Below are 21,282 nucleotides of genomic sequence, written 5' to 3' on the forward strand. Positions count from 1 at the left end.
TAGCAATTTTCAAAATTTTGTAGCAATCGAAATTTGAAAATAGACAAAACTATATATAAAATAGCTAAGTTGGAAACAGTGAGCCTCTATGATATTTATAAACGATATAATGCGATGATTTTGTTTATTGAACGTAAATAAACACCGCTCATCGCTATATTTAACTAGTTCAATTGTATTATCGAACTGAACAAAATCAGTAAAAAGGAATTATAAAAAATGTCTTCAAACTTTCGTTATCATATTTTAAAGAGCGTCAAGCCTTACTCAATATATATTCCACAGTTAACTAAATCAGCGCTACGAGTATTAATCCAAGTATCTGTGCATTATATAGAAACAAAAAAGTCGTCTCCCGATGTTTTAGCCCTTGCAATAAACAAACTAAAAAATGCAGGTCACGAAGTACCCAAGAATTTCTGTGAGTTGTTTACAATGGTCTTGCTAATAATGCAAATTTATTTGCGATATTCAAAAGGCATTGTAAAGGATCATGAACTACGTCAATGCTTAACTGACGATTTGAGGTAAATTGCCCTTTAAATCGATTCTTATGCTAGGTTCACACTGCGTAACAGTGCGTCACATTTTATTATCACAAATGTAATTGTATTTATTCTTTAGCCTGCCAGATACCTGTGTGGAGGATCTTGCTAAGGTGCTCCTAAACCATCGCACAACGCTAAGTAAAAACTTTGCGGATACTAAAATGGAAAGAGCGAAAATGCTAGACATGCAGTGGCGAATTAATATTTCATTGACCTCCAAGTAAGATTCACACACTTCCTTTTGTCGTATAAAGCATGTAATAATGCATTTGTTACTTTTCAGGATGGCTCAACTGGATAAACCTACCATAGTGCTGCACTTTAAATTAGTAAATGGGGAATACCGAACTTTGGAATTGCCATTATCCATGTTTCAACGCTTGCGTTACAATGTGGCCATGTTACTAAGCGAATTGCAATCCTTGCAGAATCGGCCTGTATTAAAACAGTTCTAGTAAATGAAATACTCGTATATATATTTATTTATTTTCCATTTGTATAAGTGTTAGCATTTTAATATCATTAATGGGGAAGCAGGCTCAGATTACGGATAACAAATTATATTAGTATTATTTGGTACGTATATTTCTTTGTTGATTAATAATAAAAAAATTTAATAAAATATTTCTTTTGAAATTCGTAAATGCAGAAACTTTTTATTTAGCCTTACAAAATACGACTAGTGTGAACCTCAACGTTATTACACCATGGTTGGATCGGCTCAAAAGTAGTTCTTTGAAAAGAACTGGAACCAAGTGAGCCACAACAAGAAAGGCAAACAACAAATGAAAACTGAAAACTTGTGTTTTTAATTTTCTCTTAGTGACTCAATAAAATAACAAATAGGAGTACACTGCACAATTTATTCAACAATGGCATCAAAAAGAAAGCAGAATTTTGGCCTTGCCGACAGTGAAATGTTTAAAAAGAAGCACACGCTGGACTCGGATGAAGAGGACTCCGATGACTACGAACGGTGAATATTACAAAAATACATTAGAGCAGCACTTTAACAATTTCATATATGTTACAGGGACAATCTTAATGATAGTGACATCGAAGGTGGGGAGGATGGTGTAGGCAAAGTGGAGGACGATGTCAAGATAACTCCTTTCAATATGCGTGAAGAGCTGGAAGAGGGACATTTCGATAAGGATGGTCACTATCATTGGAATAAGGAATCGGAAATTAAGGATAACTGGCTGGATAACATTGACTGGGTTAAGGTAGGTTCGCTACATGCCAAATAAACATTCAAATAACTATTAATTTATATACGCTGTAGGTAGAGAAAAACAAGAATTACTTTGACCCAAACAATGAGGAACAAAATTCGGCAGATGCTGGTCTTCCCACATTTAACCTCTTGGTGTCCTTAAGAAAAATGGTTGAGTTCATGAAACCGGGTGAAAGCGTTCAAATGTCTTTGCAAAGATTGGGTCGTAAGCGCCCTAAATTAACAACGCTGGAAAAGCTGAGGCAGAAGAAAGCTGGTATTGAAAACAACGAAACACAGCAAATTTCGAAGCTAACGGAAGTGGCGAATGAAATACTCTCAAACACTGGAAACATGGATATTTATCAAGAAACATATGAGAAGATTATGCGCACACTGGAGGATTTGCCAAGCACAAGCAAGCCAGCCGGCGAGTCCTTCGATATGTATGCTGATGATTTTGCAGAAAAGGAGTCCAAACGCTTAAAAACATCGGAAAAGGAGGAAGAACCTAATACGAATGAAATAAAGTGGGAATTTAAATGGAAACAAACTGATGAAGAAATTCAGGGACCGTATAGTACAGAGAAAATGCTAAATTGGTCAACAGGCGACTACTTCAAGGATGGTGTTTACGTACGAAAAGTTGGTGAAAACTCTAATTTTTATTCGAGCAATAGAATAGATTTTGATTTATACTTGTGAATAAAGAAGACACCTCAGACCGTTTAAAATCCATATATAAGTACCAAGTGTTTTTCTGAAAGATTTATATGAATATGTGTATCATAACTGTGAGAGGTATGACATATATTAAAATATATTTATTTTGTGTTTCTTATAATTATCGATTCATTAAATTGAAGGTAATTTTAATTTAATTGGCCAAAATAACTAAACGACCACGATACCAATTACATTTAAAAATATGCAATCGATATATTTAGGGTGACCGGCGATAGTTAGATATCCGATAGATTTTTGTTCTACTCTGTTGCCAATAGCAACACATGTTGTTTACAAAAATATTGACTTGAGAAGAAAAATTAGTATACTTTTGTACTTGTGTTCGTAATTTTTACAAAATCCGGCTGCGCAAAATTTATCGGCCAAAGACGACTGGCCAAATAGAAAATTGCTAAAGCTAGAGTTCACGCTGACACGGCACAGTCAACAGAAATATTAAATTGCGCGAAATGTTTAAAAACACGTTCCAATCTGGATTTCTTTCGATACTGTACAGCATTGGGTCGAAGCCTCTTCAGCTATGGGACAAGAAGGTGCGCAATGGCCATATAAAGCGCATTACTGATAATGACATCCAGAGTTTGGTTCTGGAAATAGTGGGAACCAATGTGAGCACAACGTTTATAACGTGCCCGGCAGATCCAAAGAAGACGTTGGGCATCAAGTTACCCTTCCTGGTGATGATAATCAAGAATATGAAGAAATACTTTACGTTTGAAGTGCAGGCAAGTACAGTATCTTTAATTGCAAGAGTTCGTTGTCCTTAAAATCTATTGTATTAAACAGGTTCTTGACGATAAGAATGTGAGGCGCCGGTTCCGCGCCAGCAATTATCAATCCACCACTCGGGTAAAGCCTTTCATATGCACAATGCCAATGCGTTTGGATGAGGGATGGAATCAAATTCAATTCAATCTATCAGACTTTACACGAAGAGCTTACGGCACCAACTATGTTGAGACTTTGCGGGTGCAGATCCATGCAAATTGTCGAATACGTCGTGTTTATTTCTCCGATAGACTGTATTCGGAAGATGAGCTGCCCCCAGAATTTAAACTATTCCTGCCGATACAAAAGCCCGTACAAAAGTCAACTGCTATTTGCAGCTAACCATTTAACCGTAGAAACAATCTTAAGCACGGATATCTATTTAGCTATTCCCAATAACCAAGCATCTGCAAATTATTTAACTTATAGCAATCACCTGGAAACCAATTTTCATGCAAGCCGGCATAAGTATTTATTAACAATTCTATGTCAATATTCGCTTCACTCAACTCTGCAATAAAATTCAACATTTATGTGTACATTAATTAATCGGCATTTGTGAGTATTTCAACGCCAGTCTCTGTAATTAAAATGGTATGCTCGAATTGTGCACTGCGCGAATCATCCATACTAACTGCCGTCCAGCCGTCTTCTAAAAGTCCTATATCACCACCACCTAGGGACAATATGGGCTCGATGGTAAATGTCATGCCTGCTTGCATTTCACCTGGATCATCATTATCTGTATTGAATAATGAGTTTTAATTTACGTGTAATTAGTTTTTTTTATTTTTTATTAAGCGCTTACCGTAATGATATATCTCGGGCGGACCGTGAAAATAGCTTCCAATGCCATGGCCAATAAATGCTGCAACTGATTCAAGCTTATGCTCATGGCAAAATCTCTGAATGAATTTGCCGATCTTGTTGAACGGCACACCGGGACCACAGAGGGCTATACAGTTCTTTAAGCATTCGCGTGTTGAGTCTACCAGGAAGCGTCCACGCTCGTCAACGTCACCAATGAGAAAAGTCTCGGAGCAATCGCCATGAAAGCCATTCTGATAAACGGTGACATCAATGTTGATAATGTCGCCATCAACCAACTGGCGATCATCGGGAATCCCGTGGCAGGCTACATTGTTTATAGAAGTGCACACCGATTTTGGAAATCCAGCATATCGCAGTGGCGATGGATATGCATTGTGGGAAAGGATACGACTGTGTGCAAAGTCGTCTATTTCATCAGTGGTTATTCCTATTTTAGCCATATTGCCACATTCACGGAGTATCTGTGCTGCCAATTTTCCACTGGACCTCATGTGCTCCAATTGTTCCACATTTTTTATCTCGGGTGTTCCCAATGTGTTGCCTGCTGCCATATGCTTCAAATAGTATGGTGGTTTCTGTATATGCTCAGGCACAATCCGTTCATCCGAAACTTTGCCGGCCCTCCTAATTAATTCCCATTTGCCCTTGTCGCTGTAATGCAAGGATGCATTAGAAGAGGAAGCATATTTTCCAATTTCAATCAGTTGAATAATTTCTGAATCCCACATGAATATTCATAAAAATTGCATAATTAATAAAACAAATTTTAATGCAAAAAGCTTATGAATTATCAGAAAGTCTTTAACCGATACAATATATGGAAAGTATTTTATATAGATTTATATCTTACCGCTTGTTCAATTGGAAAAAATTCCGATGTAAATATTGTCCGCTGCCATTAATGTTTTTCCATACATTTTGCGCTATTCTAAATTGCATTTTGCTCATAAAAAATCAAAACATAAAACAGCTGGTCGATGCTCGAAGAGTTGTCGCATTATCGATTGCAACTAATATCGATAATTTATATTGATTGCGATAGTATTATTTTTCTTGTAAACAAAAATAAAAATGTAAACAATTTTTCACAAAGCTTTTGATTTCCAACAAATTACATATAAAATGAGTTGCAATTATGCAGAAGGACTGTCAGCGTATGAAAATAAAGGAGTTCTTGGCATTCCGGAAGTAAGTAACCATTATTTAATACAGCATAGTTATGAATTTTAAATGTTTTTATGCATTTTATCCATAATATTATAGAATTTCGACAGCGAAGAAAGTGTTACCCAAAAATGCAAGGAGTTGGCTAATTTAATACAAGAGTCTAAACATGTTGTACTGCACACGGGGGCAGGAATAAGCACATCGGCTGGTATTCCTGATTTTAGGTAAGCACAAATTAAAATGTTTTCAAAATTTGTAATTTATGTTCTTATCTGGTATTTCAGGGGACCCAAGGGCGTCTGGACACTTGAACAAAAGGGCGAGAAGCCAACATTTAATACATCTTTTGATGAAGCGAAGCCTACTAAGTCTCATATGGCGCTACGATCCCTAGTTGAGCATGGGTATATACAATATATAGTTTCGCAAAACATTGATGGATTGCATTTAAAATCTGGACTAGATAGAAAGTTCTTGGCCGAGTTGCACGGTAATATGTTTATAGAGCAATGTCAAAAGTGTCGACGACAGTTCGTTCGAGCAACAGCTGTGGAGACAGTGGGTCAAAAGCAATTGGGGCTTCCATGCAAATCCGCCGAGCTTGGCAATAGTCGTAGGTGCCGGGGTGGAATTATGCATGACACCGTTCTGGATTGGGAAGATAATCTCCCGGAGCGTGACTTAGACATGGCATTTATGCATTCCACGTAAGATATGCTTCAAATTGTTAAGTATTTTCTTTAAATGTAATATTTTTTTTGTAAATTAGCATAGCCGACTTAAATATAACTCTGGGAACCACGCTTCAAATTGTCCCAAGCGGCAATTTACCTCTTAAAAATCTCAAACACGATGGCAAACTTGTTATATGTAACCTGCAACCCACAAAACACGTAAGGGAATAATTTTTTAATGTACCTTATTCTAATTAAATACATGTTTTATACTTACAGGACAAGAAAGCACATCTCGTTATTTCCAGTTATATTGATGAAATATTGACAAAAGTCTGCAAACGTCTAGGTATTGAAATTCCAGAGTACTCGGAAGAAAGCGATCCTACAAAGCAATCTGACAGTTCAGAATGGACATTGTCTCAGGAATATGTAAAAGGATTGGATAAGCAATTTAAGGATTTCCAAAAAAGTAAATCGAAAAGCCGCGAAAAATTTATACCGTTAATTAAAGAAAAAATATTAAAAAAGCGAAAAAGAAGTGAATAAAAATGTTCAATACTAATTTTGTCCTTCATTCCATGGTAATTTTTTAATTATTTATTTAATTTACTCTTATTTAAATCTCTCGATTTTGCAGTACAAAAATCGATAGATTCATTCAACTTGCAATATATCTATCGATATTTGAGAACTTGGCTATTACCTCAATTACTCATCTCTAGTATACTTTGCATGTTTTAATAAAAAATAAAGGAAAAATGGTAAGCAATGTTGTCGTCTCAAACAATAAATAAACAATATAATAATGTTGAATATTTGCATTTTCAGTTGCCACTGTCACTTTTAAAAACAGCACAGAGTCACCCTATGGTAAGTAGACACAACTCTTGTAAAATATGTAAACGTATTAAATTGATTTTATTTTTTATTGCCAGCTGGTGGAGCTAAAAAATGGTGAAACTTACAATGGACACTTAGTAAGTTGCGACTCCTGGATGAATATTAATTTACGCGACGTAATTTGCACTTCAAAGGTGTGTTCAATCTTCCCTGTAATCCCAAATTCACAGGACTTACCGGCATTTTAATACGTTCCCTATATCAATAACTCAAACCAACAAAAAAAGGCAGTAAAAAGTAATATTAAATTATTTTGTGTTATTCCAGGATGGCGACCGGTTTTGGCGAATGCCAGAATGCTATATACGAGGAAGTACAATCAAGTATTTGCGTATTCCCGATGAAGTTATTGATATGGTGAAGGAGGATGCTCAAGCCAAATCGCGTAATCGCGCGGAACTCAACAAAAATCGTGGCGGCAATTCTTCACAAAACCAAAATCAACGAGGTGCCCGCGGCGGGAACAGAAATAATTTCGGTATTCGCAGTGGTCCAACTGGTGGAGGTTTAGGGAATGGCGGGATGCGTGCTGGACCTTCAGGGCAAGGAAATCGACCTTTAGCACAGGGAAATAAGCTTAGAAAGTAATATAATGTAACTAATCGTAGACATGATTAAAACTTCGACCTCATCCTTTTATATAAATGCGCATTTTGTTAATTAAAGAATTAAAAAAAACATTCCTTGCTCATTCATATTTACAAATCTAGAGAATGCTGTTATTTGGGAATTCATCGGCTAGCCGATGTATAAATTTTCCAAAGTATCGATATAAATAATATGGTTCAGTGTTCGACTAAAACATTGAGCAAGATTTGCTATCGATAGGGCTGCTCTTTACAAGAAGCATTCGACATTGCCGCCATAAATAAAAGAATATTTTGATAAATATTTAATAAAACGAGAACATGGACTCAACTCAACAGGAAGGCAATTTTGAGGAGAACGAACGCATTATAGAGTTGCAAGATTTAATTGAAAAAAATATCCAGATTGGTAAGAGACGAATATATGATTTCCAAATCCGATGATAATTTCGCTTATTCTTTCAGAACAAAAGATTGAAACCTGCTCCTTTGGAGAGTCAATATCGGCCATTCAGGATATTTTGAGCAAGGCTAACGATATTGTACAAGGCTATGAAGAGCGCAGAACAAATTCCACAGAACTTGTGCTGGACACTGAGCTGCTCCGGCGTAATCATGAAGTTGTTGGCAAGGCCATACAATACAATACGAATTTTACAGATAGAATGTTTTGCACTGCGATTGTAAGTAGAAATCGCAAAGAAAAACCTACTTACACGCAATAAAGAATAATCTTGTCTTTCAAGATAATGCTGAAAATTGGGATGCACTGTGCAGTCTCGCATGTCAGCATGGAACTCCATTCTTTGCAAGCGCCTCAATGTTACCATTTATTGATGTCAAACCAAAAGAACACGTTCCCAAACAACGAACGGCACGCAAATCCACGAAGAATGTAAGTGTATTGCCCTTATACAGTAAGTCAAGTGATTGTTTTGAAAAGAGACGAATTTACATATTTTCTGTTGCCAAAAAAAAAAAAAAAAAACACCATTGGTTTTTTTCTTATTATTGCCAATGTTTCTAAGAACACGTTAAAAATATTTAAAAGCAAATATACTCTTTTCTTATTTTACTATGTTATTTTATAGGTTGAAGAAAAACGTCCAAAACAAAGCGACAAACTTGAGCGCAAGGGCGAAGGTTCAACGGCAGTCAATCACGTTATGAGGCAAATTAAGAGTATTTATCGTGCTGGAAATAACCAACCAATTCCGTATTTCAAATTGATCTGTAATCCTCATAACTTTATGGATACCGTGCAGAATGCATTGATTATTTCATTTCTTGTCAAAGAAAATCTGATTTCGATTGAGGATGGCACTGATGGATTGCCCCATGTAACAGTCAACACTTTACAACACTCTACTTCTACGGACGATTCGAATCAGGCAATTTGTCGACTAGATGTTGAACTCTGCGAGGTACGTACTGGCATTAAGAATTTTATATTATAGTTAACAAATATTTTTTATTTATTTCTTTACAGAAATATGCCAAGCATTATAATATCACGGAACCTATGCTAAAGCGCGCAGATCTTGATGAAAACTGATAAGCAGATTAATACAAATATAGATTTATAAGTACTTATTTTTATTAAATATTCATATTTGAAGTTATTGAATACATCTCACATCAGCCAAATCGAAATAAAGATATACTGCCTCGCACAATCGATCTTTTCTGCCTGCTGAGATGCAATGCTTAAGTCCAGACAAGAGGGCTTTCCATTTTTTAGAACGATTTAGTAGCGTTTCGGTATTTTCAACGGTACGAGCAGTCTACGCACAACGCTAGAATTAAATAATATTAATTTTGTACAATCGAAAACGGAATGCATTTGATAAGGTCAGTGAACGTACTTATTTAAATAATACAAATTATACTTTTATAGGATCGTCTGATAATCAAATGTTTTAATTTGTTACATCCACATTTACTCATTTATATATGCGTATATATGTAAAGTGAACAATGTACGTTTTTATATTCGAATTCTAGTTTGATTACATGAACGCTTCTTAAGTAATCTTATGTCGGTTCAAAGTGTTTTCGTCACAGCATTAATAATTTAATCACTGTCATAAGTTGACCTTCGCCTGGCAAATTCATGATTAATCAGTCATATTTTAAATTATGTGTAGCTCTTAGAGTAATTCGGTAAATTATGCCGGTTACAAAGATACCCTGTACCTGTGTAAAACAAAATAAAATAACATTCATCTAAAAAATATACAAATACTTGTTTCAGGCTTTTGTTATGCTTGGCACTGTTCTATCGATGCAGTGCATATACAGAGGATATCCGGAACATAACAGATATGTTGGTTAAATCGGAACTAAGTGAGGATAGTGACGATGATTATGGCGACTATGCAGATGAAAGTGAAGTCAGCAAACAAACACGTCAGCGGAATCCGGGTATATTCGAAAGAGTGGGCACCTTTTACTCTTGGGATCGGTGGGAAAAGTGGAGCAAATGTTCTATAACATGTGTGCAAATAAAAAAGCGAAAGTGCATTGAGCGGTATGAGAATTAAAGTTGTTTCCCAAATCTGAAATTAATGGGAATCGAAATGGGAAGCTCCAACTGAATATCAAATTATTATTGATTCGCAGTTCCAAGAATTCTACAGAAGAAAAAACTATGGATAGACGTTTCTATCCAGGTAATATCACAGTGGGCTGTTTTGGAGTATTGAAGCGGTATCGTCAATGCAAGGAAGAACGGTGTAAAGCTGGCAAGCAACGATTGCGAGACGAGCAATGTGAAAGATTCAACAGTGTGCCATATCGGGAAGTGTTCTACAATTGGGTCGGATACGAGAAAGAACATGACGAATGCATGCTGTTCTGCCGTCCTGTTAATTCTGATTTAGTCATTAGTATGAACCAATCCGTCACCGATGGTACGCCGTGCAATCGTCCGGCCGTTTATTATACCCAATTCTACAGACGCCAGGCAGTGTGTGTGGAGGGAATATGTCGGGTAAGTGCCATGATAAAGGTCTGTTCCCAATTCCGAAACGTTTTTCCATTGCAAATCGATAAATATCTTTTAATTAAGGGGAAACATCCGGCTTTGTATTTGGATTAATCAACTGATATAGGAAAAGTGATTTTATACCCTCACAGAGGGCCAATTTAACTTTATTATGAAATGTGTAACACATTTAAAATAAACGGTCTGATAGGGTATCAACACATCGGCTTGCCGAAAATAACTTTCCTGTCTATTAATAGATTTATTAGAGTATTTCGTCTGCTGTGTATCGCTTTCTTGTTGATGTCTTGTTTGTTAGACCATCTGTAAATAATAACTTTGGCTCTTCCGGCCTCAGTGAGGATTTAAATTGCGTAAATTTATTGCAATTGCAAATTGAATTCTTTTCGCGTTGAATTGGCATCTCAATAAAATTTCATTTCGACTCCTTGTTTTGCCTATGAGTGATGTCATCTGATGTGTATCAGATATTTGAGTATTGTTGACATTGTAAAAACTCTCTATCCTTTATTCTAACCGTATATCCATAGATAAAGATTTGTAATTATATATGTGCACTCTGTAACTATACGTATTTTCATATTTGGACTTTAATGAAGGCTTTCGGGCAAGGGCAACTGCAATTCAATGCTGAATTGCTGACTGCGTTTGTTTTCTTTTTATGGCCAAGTTAAATTGGCCAAAGCCAATTTTCACCATAAGCATGCAAATTGCCCAAGTGCTTATGACACATATGAGTACTCATACTGGCTTAGGTATGAGTACTCAATGAGTACTTATAGTCCGTTAAAATGCTTTATGTTCGGAGGCCACACACATGCAACTGGTTCTTGAAATGCTGCCAAAATGTAATAAATCTTAATTTATATCGTTTGCCAATGATTTTCATATTCATTTGGCTTTCGGGTCTATCCAATTTATAATTTAATTACTTTTCGTAAGCGACGACCAGTGAAAATCGCCCAGCGTAAAGTATGGTGTGGGGAGTAAGGCAAGTAAAAGAAAAAGTATAGATAATGGGACTATGCTTCATGGGCTTTCTGTTGACATGACCCCATTATCGCCTGATAATTACAAATACTTACATACATATGTAATTAGCCCAGATACAAAGCCTTTGCATTGTTTTTATGGCTTGCGCTAACGACTCCCCGTACACCCCTCGCACGCACCGAACTCTTCCAAAAACACAAATATTAAAAAACTGTGTCAAAAGATTCAAGTGGCACTTAGGTGTCTTAGATTATTAGTTGGGAAATATTCGCTCAGCGGGTTAAGAAATCAGTTCAAGTACGAGTATCTCACATGTATTTAGGTATTAATTCTCATTTTTTTCAGGCTGTTCATAGCAGCGGCCTCATTCGTCCTGTGACAACTCGCGATAGTCAACTGAAATGTGGTTCCGTATTGTGTAAACACGTAACCGAAATATTTAGCCGGACGAATCTGACTAAAAACTACAATTACATCGGCACAATACCCATTGGGGCCATGAATCTATCTATAAGACAGCCTGTACAACAAAAAGGCAATTCCTTGGGTAAGTTGGTCTATAATATACAGTTAGTCAAATATTTATCTTTACAAAATTAAAATCACATTTGTTTTTATTATTTTTTATTATTATTTATTATTTTATTGTTTAGCACTGAAAAGTCCTACTGAAGTTTTTCTACTAAATGCAGATCGTTCTAAGATGGCTGACAATGGATTGTTTACTTTTAATGATGATAATTATAATTATGATCTTCAAAATGGTTTGCTTACTGCAAGGGGTCCCCTGTCAAAGCCTGTCATCCTAATGGTAAAAAACTTATTGCTTTTTTTCAAATATATCATTAATCAGAACAAATTTCTCTTTTTCAGTACTTTTGTGTAGATATCAAGAGTCCTATTATTGATATACAATATAACTATACCATACCCATATCATCTGCACCCGTAATCGAAGATGAGGAACGCCAAACAGTCTGGGATGAAAGGGGCAAACCCATTAATGATACGGACTCAGGCTATGGACAACGCATTCGGGAACGTAAACGACGTCGATTCAGTTGGAAATTATTGGGATTCGGTGAATGTAATCGATCATGTGGTCCTGGTACACAGACACCTATATTCCGCTGTGTTTGTGTGCGAGAATCCTCAACGCGTTATTACTCACCCAGTCGTTGTGCCTTGGTCGAGAAACCCACATTTAATGACGACATCTACAACTGCAATCGAGGACTCTGTCCGGCTTTCTGGCGGCCGAGCAATTTTAGCAGTTGTGAATGTACTGAAGGAAGCTCCTTTGGACACCGAATCCGTCGTTTTGAGTGCATGCAGGAACAAATCAAGGGCAATGTCATGCTCGTATCTGACAATTTGTGTCCTGACCGGGAGGATCTATCAGAGTCCTGTCGTTGTCCGGATTTAAATCAAAACATTAACAACTCTACCCAAACCAAAGTGTCTATTCTTAAGTCCGTGTTATCTTTGTCTCTCTTTTAGAGAAAATCAACAGGGACCAACAACTAAAAACTTATTTGAAATGATAAAATTTATTTTTTGTCATTTGGTTTTTACTTTAATTCTGGAAATGTTTTGTAACTCAATTCTATTTCTGACGTAATAAAACCAAATGTACAACTACAGCTACAATAATTCTTTGTGTGAATTGACTCTAATATATTACACTGGTGTCAGGGAAAGGGTCAATAAAGACGATTATCCATTTAAAATCTTTGGCTTCGTTCCGCAATTAATGACCCACAATCCAAGAAAAAATTGTTGTGTGTGTGTAAAGGCTTCTTTTAATTTTCAATTGCCCGCAATAAAGAATATCAAATCAATTAAAGACCACTTTTAATTAATGATGAAATCAAATGAAAATATTCAATTTAAGATTCCCGCTCTATAGTACAGAATTCGGTTAAACTATCAAATTACGATCCAAACTTTTTATTGCTTTTCCACAACTTTTTTCTTATTAGCTTCTGTATGTTGGTTTTCCTTCGCAGAAATTATGAGAAAAGTGTTTATGACTTTACTTCAACTTTTTCTTATTAGCTTAAGTTGCTTTTCTATAATATGCCAAATAGTTAATACCCTCATAGTCAACTCATGTGATTTTACATAGGTCTTACAGTTAATGGGATTTTATATATGTCATACTAAGCTTAGAAAAGCGATTTATCTGATGTTGCCTTTCTCAATGCGTTGCATATTAAGTCACAAAGTGATTATACTCTTTTATAGAGTATACAAAGAGGCGATATTTAGGCGTTAAAATTCGAAGTGGAAACTCGTTTCAAGGCCCAAACTAAATTAATGATTATGTGTATGGAGAGTTTCGCGATGCAAGCAACTAATTGAGTGCAACATGCTTTTCTATAGCTTAATAAATTTATTGGACTTGCAGCTTTAAGTTTCTCTTTAAATGTTATTAGTAAAGAAAAGCCAAAGCAACTGAGGTAAAACGAGATTTGCAAATATCTCAAATTAAAATCTATAATCAATTAAGTAAATGTATATTGTATAATAACTAAATTCATACATAGAAAATTGATTCTAAAGCGTTTTCCAGTTTTTGCAATTTGCAATTCGACTAAAAAGCATTTTAAAAGCGTGTTCCAGTTTTGAAATTTGACAAAAATTGGCAATTATTTAATTGTTTATTTGTTCCGGTTTCTGTGCACTTGGAATATTTTGCGGAATTTGTTCACTTGACATTAAGATTGTCAAATTAAGAAACCATCAAATTGTCAAATAAAAAAAAAATATTTTTGTGACATTCTTTCTTATTTGTCGAACCAAGATATGCCATCTGTTGAATTTGATGAGTTTTTCTATAATAACATATCATCTTTCAGTGAGTCATATAAAATTTTCTGCTGAACTCTAACCCAAACATGAATTTGCGAAAATAATATGACATAACTTATAAATATGTGCTTAAAATATGCTTAATTTGAATTGGTTTGGATAATAGTCTAAGTAGAACCAAACTTTGTCAATATCGCAAATTACGATGCGTCAGAAAAAAAAATTTTTCAATTATGTACAATATTATTAAATTTTATATAAAAAAAGGTGGAGATTATTAATGTAGTTATTTTATTTTGGGAATAATCTGCAAAGGTATTTAAGCATCATATTTAAGAATTAACTTCTTCTTCTTGCTTGTTTTGCTTAGTTTTGGATGCTGTAGTTGAGAGTAGCGTTGTGAAAGACCCCAAAGGCGATTAGCATAACAAATATTTGATGAGACTAAAAAAAAAAATTTGAAAAGTGCGTGTAATTCTATGGTAAACTTACTGGATGCGTATGTGAATGTGATCGTGAATGAGAATGCACCTGTTTGTGACTCTGTTGCTCACAATTGCGTGTAGCCAACATTTCCGCTTGTGATAAAACAATGTGTGTTTTATTTACATATGTACATATGAATTCTCTTATGTAGGATTACGAATATATGTACATGTGTATTTGAGTGTTGCGGGCGAATGTTTGTGATTTTGTGAGTGCGTAACAACAACAGTTTCTCTGTATGCTCGTATTTGATTCCTTCTATGCTCTAGCACTCACATTGGCACTCACACTCACAGTTATATTCACATTTACACTCACACCCATATTCAGACTCAGTCTCGCCCTCACACTTCCATGAATGTAAGCACGCATCATCCAGACTTTTTGGGCGCGCGCCGTCAGCAACGAAGCCATCGCCACCTCCCACCTCCCCCGCAGTTTACAGTTCTGTGTCGCCAGGCAGTAGCTGGCCTCTGCTGGCGTCTGCGTCGCCTTCGGCAGCGGCAGAAGCTGAGGCTGTCTTCATCGCGCTTCAATTCCCAAAACGATTTTCCAGCGATTTTAGTTTGGATTTGCGTACCACGCGATGATGACGGCGGCTTTAATTGAATCGAAAACATTATATCGGGAGCAAATTCTTATTTGACACTTTTTTTTGGAGGCGGTTTTTAAAATCACACAGAACGCTATCTTTTCTCCCCCTTATCATCACCGTAAAACCTCCTACTCCTTTGGCATTTTTAGTGAATATATGTATAATCATACCATTTACATTATGATTAATTGTGTGTGCGTGTATCAATTGAATTAAATTAAATCGATTGTCAATGAATAATTATCTATGAGATATGAGAATTATGCAAAGTTAGGCATATCGTGTCCATTTATACATATGCACGTTTATGTATTCATGAGTACTTAGCGAAAAATTAAAAGAAAAACAACAAAATTATTTATCAACATATAAGGGTAAGCATTAATTATTATTGTGATACCTATACAAGCTACATTGTTTTATAGAAGTATTCTAAAATTAAAAAGATAATAAAGGATTTTCAAAAGTTTGCCTTATATTTTTTATATAAGGAAAACTTAGTTGGGAATATTGCTGTGGATAGACAGGTTTATTCACAATTCTTAATCTGTTTGAAATATGTTTAAATAGCGATTTTTAATTTTATTTTTTTTCAGCAATTTTGAATAGAATGGAAAATATAACAATTTTTACTAATTTATATTCAACTGGTTTAAAGATGTAAGATTAAATAAGATTACGATCCGATATTAATGATAGCACGAGGTAATAAATCGGATATGGAAAACCGTATAAAATATTTTTCTAGAATAATTTTTATATAAATATATATATATTTATATATATATATAAATATAAAATGTAATAAATATAAATGTTAGTTTTGACAATTATTATTCTAAAATCCGAAATAAGGTCTTCATTAAAGTAAATATTTGAATAAAAACTGCAGACTTAAAATTTATATAAATGATAATCTTATTAGAAAATGTTATGATTCCCAAATTTACAAGATTACAAGCGGAATTACAGTAATAAATATTGAATGAAAGCGAATTTATAGTGTGTGACCAATATTTTAGACAGTAAACCCATTCCCAAGTAATTCCCGTGGCGTGCCACGCGTGCCCCTTTGCAACTGTCCACTGTGGTTGTGGCAGGGGCAACTAAGTTGAATTGAAAGTGCAACAGTGCCAAGCCACATCGAAAGAGATATGGGAAAAATAAAAAAAGATTGAAATGTATTTGATGGCTATAGGCATTTCATCGCAACGTCACAATTACAAAATGCACTTATGGCCCAATGACATTACTGCCTCCTGCCATCATTTTCATTTTCAAGTGCATCAATCAATCTTACAAGTTTATTGTCTTCGCGAAGACAATGGCACCCAGATCAATGTGGATATACAATCAAAAATGAAGACATTAAGTTTTGTAGGTAGCATGAGACCTTTTTTTGTGCCTCATACCCATTAAAATGTTTTCGAATGGTATAATAAACTTGAGCTTTTTCAGCTTTCCTTAATTAAGTTTCATAATTTTTAGTCATTTCTTATTATTTTTGTAACGATTTTCCAAAATTTTAACTGCAGGATATATCATAGTCTAACACTCTTCTTTAAAATATTCATACTGGTTTTTTTCTCCACGAATATTACTTGAGTATTGACTGAATGGCATTACAATCTTTTGATCTGAAATCTCGTTCAGATTTAACTTCCATAAACGCAAATGAATAAAATGAAAAAAAAGCTTTAGACAGTCGTTTCGAATGCGACGAATCTGCCTCATACTTTTCTCATTACAAGATTCGTTACAGTATTTACAACAATAAATTATAATGTTTCATAATGATATAGGAAATGTTGAGGAACGATTGCCGGCTGTTTTGTTTTTCTTCAATCATATTTGTGTGTTTATTATTATTTATTTAAATGTTTGCCGGGGATCGATTAAAAAACAATGTTCTATATTTGGGTCATTCACAAATTATTTGCAGAGTTGTGCGGGTACTCATAGGAGCTGTGCACACATGCTTCAAGAGATACAAATATGACCATAAATAATCGTAGATATGAATACATATGAATGTGTATGTATGTATGAGCGAAGAAGACTTAAGAACTTCAAATGCAAAAGCATTTGTTCTTTTCATGCGAATTAGATTCAAGTGTCTCAATTTCCGTATGGATTCATTTTAAGTATATCCGATCTATTCATTTGCCGCTCTCATTGAAGTGTTTACAAATGTGTGAATCTATGTGTATAGTTAAGTTGGTACTTTCCACAGTATTTAAGTCTGTAAGAGACCGTTCAAAACTTCAAGTGCCACTGTATGTTTGTGAACACTAAAATATACATGTGAATATGACCACACATACTCATAAATATATTTGTGCATCTATCTGTCTGTATGTCTCGGTCTATCCGACCGCCTGTCTGTGAGTCTATTGACAAATGAATGGAATGGGAATGGGTCGATTGACACATATTTGAGAAGTGCGCGGGTTCATTAATGTTACTTAACGCTGATGCACTCTCTGCAGCTCATTTAGCAACCCAACAAACATATGAATATATTCAAATGCGTACAGCTTTCGATGTTTTCAATGAACTTCTAAGTATATACATGCACATAACAAAACTTTTGTTTATTTGTCAATTGCATGCAATTGCTAAAAATTTAGAGTTGTTCATATTTATGTTTTCGCTTGAAAGTGATGAAAAGATCTAATGATTTAAAAACAATTTTATTTAAATTAAATAGTAGCTATCTCCTCTATAATGAAATAGCTTTTTAAAATTTTGTATCTACAACAATATTAACATTAAATCAGTTGTCGCTTTCTCAAACCAAACTTCATCTAAAATTTGTTTTCAAATATCATCATGTCAAAACCAAAATTGGGTGATCTTTAAGTCATCTGAGAGGTTATTTGTTCTGCTCTATATACCAATTTAATGTATGCAAGATGGTTCTAGTTGATCGCTGACTGTTCCCAAAAACTTCTCACGTAACTGCATGAATATGCAAAGAATTTGACAATTCCCATTATGGCAATCTGGGGTATTAGTAGCAAAACCCAATTTTGAAACATTCACTTTGAAAATTAGTCACCATGAAGGTCATTACTACTGTGACTATTTCAGACAAATCTATACATCACAGCTGGGTGAAGTTCTCAATGAGAACACACCCTTCTCATGTGAACCATACATACATACACAATTACTCAAAAATGTCCAAATTATTTAACGATACCAACAAACTGATTTCCTCGAGCTTTTGCTATCGCATTTGTTTCTATTTTTTTGTAGCATGGTCACGGGCGATTTGCTTGGATCTATAATGTGATTTATTTAGTATAAGGTATGGTATATAGTATATACGAGCCACTAAATATGTTACTAATTCTTAAATAATATTGTGTCCACATAGTTTTTTATAAAGTAAAATTATTTCTTAACTGTTAGAGCTATTATGACTTTAATTAAGCGTAAGTTTAGATAAAATCATTACGATTTACTTTACACATTCGACATATTAAAATAGTAATTAAAATAAAATTAAATTTTTTTTTAAAGAATTTAATATTGAGAGTTCCCCCCCGAACAATTTACTTATAATTATGTATAATTATATGTGTTTATATGTTTGTACACAGCAAAGGCCAGTCTATTCGTTCTAACGACTTCCGATGAGCATGCGATAATATTTTCTTTTCATCCCGAAAATTTCAGATGCTATCGCAAAAAGTCAATCTACGCAGTTAATTCGGTCGCACCCGACCGTTGAAAACGTTTGGGGGACCGTTGAAAATAGAGTACATAGACAATTTGCCAATGTAAATGTTTCATTACGTTTCGTATCATTTCGTATCGTTTCGTTCGCCTGAGCCGAAACTCAACTGAGCTGAGCTGAGCTCATTATAAATGAGGGATGGGCGTGTCAAACTCTGTCGCAGTCGGCGCAAATTACGAGCAGATTAATGATCACATGTTTCAATGCGTTCTTTCTTCATTATTATTCTTTTTTTTTTTTTTTTTGTTAAGCTCAGCTATGCGTAAAAGCATCCGCAAGAGAAGCTATGTACTCAAAACTATTCATATGATTGGTATACTAATGTACATGTTTATTAGCGGTAAACTATTCGCAAGCACTGTTTAAATTTTAGTTATTCGAAAAGTTTCTGAGGCGTTCCTTAGTTTTTTATTAAGTTCCTGAAGCTTTGCTTATCATTCTACTTGTATACAACTCTTAAGTAGTAGTTCGGCTCTGAAATATTTTATAAATATCTAATTGATCGTGATCTTAAAAATTCAATTAATAGTATTTCAATTGCTTTTGAGTAGTAGTCCTTTTAAATTATAGAATGTTGATATATTGTGAATTTAATAAAGAAATATTTGTAACGAAAAATGTTTTAAAAGAACTTTCTTTTGTCATTCTTGATATTTATAAAAAAACAATGAAAAATGTTTTATTATATTATTGTAGATTTTTGTTTGGCAAAACTTTTGATTAGTCATTTGTACTTAGCTCACTTTGCATTAAAGTGTAATTGAATTAATTGATTTTATTTTATCGCAAGTATTTTACGAGGGAAACCATTGCCTGTGAATGACTCGTTAAGAGCTTTAACAATATATATTTTATTCCCATAGCTACCGTTTAGATTAAAATAAATAGACGCACATTACGATATCGAATGAAACTAAAAACACTCAACTCACATGGAATTTATAAGGGGAGGAAACTGTTAAAATCATATCTTAATGATATCTGGGTTAACAAACTGTATCAATAATGTATTCAAACTGCCTAAATTTATATTGATTAAGTTGTTAATTGTGAAAACTAATAATTATGAAAATTGTAAACTAATTGAAATGTCTTGATCCAAATTTTTTTTTTTTCAGATTTTTAATTAAGTATACACATATGTAGTCCGGGAGTTCATTAAGAGCAATACAATGGCAAATTTTATTTATAAATTCACGTAAGTTTCAGCTTCAAGAAAGTTCTAAAGAAATGCTGGAATTTGGAATGCATATATTTGAAATTGTTTAGCATTACAGTAAGGGTATTCCAAGGATTAAATTTGATTGATGTGCTTAAAAATATTTGAAAATCTTTGACAAATTATATTCATGTTTTGATAATAATCATGTTAACAATAAATATTTGTTATTCATCATGGAATACCTTATTTGTTTACTTGTTTAGAATTTGTGTTAATATTAATATTTTACCATTTAGGATTTGCCTGGTTGTTGCAGCCTTAGCACAATTGATCGTGGCGGATACATCAACTATAGAACGTATAAAGGTATAAAATCTATTTAATTTGTAGCTAATTAATAATGAAATGACTACTTTCACTTTCATGTTGTAGAAACATAAAGAGTGGCTAAATACACACAATAAACTTAAATCGGATAGAGCAAAGTTTACGAAGGGGAAATCATCTATTGAACTGGCAAATTTATGGCGCATAAATAAGCAACCGATAGAAAAACAAAATTCCAGTATCAATGAGGTGTACGCAGAGAACGAAACCACATCTATGAAGGCCAATATAATTGGGGGTAGTAATGATGGATTGGAACCAACGAAATCATCGCAAACGCATCTTTTGCGAAGTCTCGGCAATGCACAACAACAGTTTAATAATATCACGTCATTAAAACTACCAGAAACTTCGACAACGACGACGATGACCACAACGACTTCTATACCAACTTCGGCTATATCACTGACAACTGAGCCGATCTTGCTTAAAGCTGAAGATACTTCTACAACGACGAGTACGACAACCAGGAAACCGAAACTTAAAGTTCGACCTTATCCCAGATGGGCAAGTTGGAGTTCGTGGAGTGAATGCTCCCGGAGTTGTGGAGGCGGTGTAATGCATCAGATACGCAAATGCATTGATCGGTAGGTATACGAATACTCAATATACATACTCATATTTGTTAGAGCATATAACCTTCGTTTATATC

At 34.5% G+C, this 21,282-nt stretch overlaps 8 protein-coding genes across 9 annotated transcripts; 7 read left to right on the forward strand and 1 right to left on the reverse strand.

Annotated features, from left to right (window-relative positions):
- Window positions 1-161: 161 nt before the first annotated feature.
- Window positions 162-1,192, forward strand: LOC117781622 (COMM domain-containing protein 5). The gene is made up of 3 exons (XM_034618406.1): window positions 162-527; window positions 625-768; window positions 832-1,192. Exons 1-3 carry the CDS (start codon window positions 220-222, stop codon window positions 1,001-1,003), a joined length of 624 nt encoding a protein of 207 aa, XP_034474297.1. The 5' UTR covers window positions 162-219; the 3' UTR covers window positions 1,004-1,192.
- Window positions 1,193-1,309: 117 nt separating this feature from the next.
- LOC117781621 (CD2 antigen cytoplasmic tail-binding protein 2 homolog) lies at window positions 1,310-2,509 on the forward strand. The gene is made up of 3 exons (XM_034618405.1): window positions 1,310-1,524; window positions 1,582-1,774; window positions 1,834-2,509. The coding sequence occupies exons 1-3, from the start codon at window positions 1,421-1,423 to the stop codon at window positions 2,467-2,469; spliced, it is 933 nt and encodes a 310-aa protein (XP_034474296.1). The 5' UTR covers window positions 1,310-1,420; the 3' UTR covers window positions 2,470-2,509.
- A 284-nt stretch (window positions 2,510-2,793) lies between these two features.
- LOC117781500 (cilia- and flagella-associated protein 20) lies at window positions 2,794-3,824 on the forward strand. Its single transcript, XM_034618270.1, has 2 exons — window positions 2,794-3,236; window positions 3,298-3,824. The coding sequence occupies exons 1-2, from the start codon at window positions 2,961-2,963 to the stop codon at window positions 3,619-3,621; spliced, it is 600 nt and encodes a 199-aa protein (XP_034474161.1). The 5' UTR covers window positions 2,794-2,960; the 3' UTR covers window positions 3,622-3,824.
- Window positions 3,727-5,063, reverse strand: LOC117781499 (methionine aminopeptidase 1D, mitochondrial). The gene is made up of 3 exons (XM_034618269.1): window positions 4,961-5,063; window positions 4,088-4,761; window positions 3,727-4,021 (listed from the first exon to the last, which is right to left on the reverse strand). Exons 1-3 carry the CDS (start codon window positions 5,056-5,058, stop codon window positions 3,825-3,827), a joined length of 969 nt encoding a protein of 322 aa, XP_034474160.1. The 5' UTR covers window positions 5,059-5,063; the 3' UTR covers window positions 3,727-3,824.
- An 89-nt stretch (window positions 5,064-5,152) lies between these two features.
- On the forward strand, window positions 5,153-6,500 carry LOC117779998 (NAD-dependent protein deacetylase Sirt6). The gene is made up of 5 exons (XM_034616361.1): window positions 5,153-5,298; window positions 5,374-5,501; window positions 5,562-5,984; window positions 6,047-6,170; window positions 6,231-6,500. The coding sequence occupies exons 1-5, from the start codon at window positions 5,233-5,235 to the stop codon at window positions 6,498-6,500; spliced, it is 1,011 nt and encodes a 336-aa protein (XP_034472252.1). The 5' UTR covers window positions 5,153-5,232.
- A 197-nt stretch (window positions 6,501-6,697) lies between these two features.
- LOC117781750 (U6 snRNA-associated Sm-like protein LSm4) lies at window positions 6,698-7,524 on the forward strand. The gene is made up of 4 exons (XM_034618568.1): window positions 6,698-6,715; window positions 6,783-6,824; window positions 6,890-6,988; window positions 7,122-7,524. The coding sequence occupies exons 1-4, from the start codon at window positions 6,713-6,715 to the stop codon at window positions 7,440-7,442; spliced, it is 465 nt and encodes a 154-aa protein (XP_034474459.1). The 5' UTR covers window positions 6,698-6,712; the 3' UTR covers window positions 7,443-7,524.
- Window positions 7,525-7,659: 135 nt separating this feature from the next.
- Window positions 7,660-9,117, forward strand: LOC117780562 (non-structural maintenance of chromosome element 4). 2 transcript variants are annotated; one of them, XM_034617134.1, is made up of 5 exons: window positions 7,665-7,850; window positions 7,907-8,124; window positions 8,169-8,336; window positions 8,533-8,865; window positions 8,931-9,117. In XM_034617134.1, the coding sequence occupies exons 1-5, from the start codon at window positions 7,763-7,765 to the stop codon at window positions 8,994-8,996; spliced, it is 873 nt and encodes a 290-aa protein (XP_034473025.1). In that variant the 5' UTR covers window positions 7,665-7,762; the 3' UTR covers window positions 8,997-9,117. The 2 variants fall into 2 exon arrangements, with proteins under 2 accessions (XP_034473026.1, XP_034473025.1); XM_034617135.1 differs by lacking the exon at window positions 8,931-9,117 and having other exon boundaries at window positions 7,660-7,850; window positions 8,188-8,336; window positions 8,533-8,731.
- A 1,291-nt stretch (window positions 9,118-10,408) lies between these two features.
- LOC117780002 lies at window positions 10,409-21,221 on the forward strand. The gene is made up of 4 exons (XM_034616367.1): window positions 10,409-10,433; window positions 20,200-20,279; window positions 20,540-20,609; window positions 20,676-21,221. The coding sequence occupies exons 2-4, from the start codon at window positions 20,254-20,256 to the stop codon at window positions 21,219-21,221; spliced, it is 642 nt and encodes a 213-aa protein (XP_034472258.1). The 5' UTR covers window positions 10,409-10,433; window positions 20,200-20,253.
- The last annotated feature ends 61 nt before the right edge of the window (window positions 21,222-21,282 follow it).

This window comes from Drosophila innubila (assembly GCF_004354385.1).
Source record: "Drosophila innubila isolate TH190305 chromosome 2L unlocalized genomic scaffold, UK_Dinn_1.0 4_B_2L, whole genome shotgun sequence".
NCBI classification, from domain to species: Eukaryota; Metazoa; Arthropoda; class Insecta; order Diptera; family Drosophilidae; genus Drosophila; species Drosophila innubila.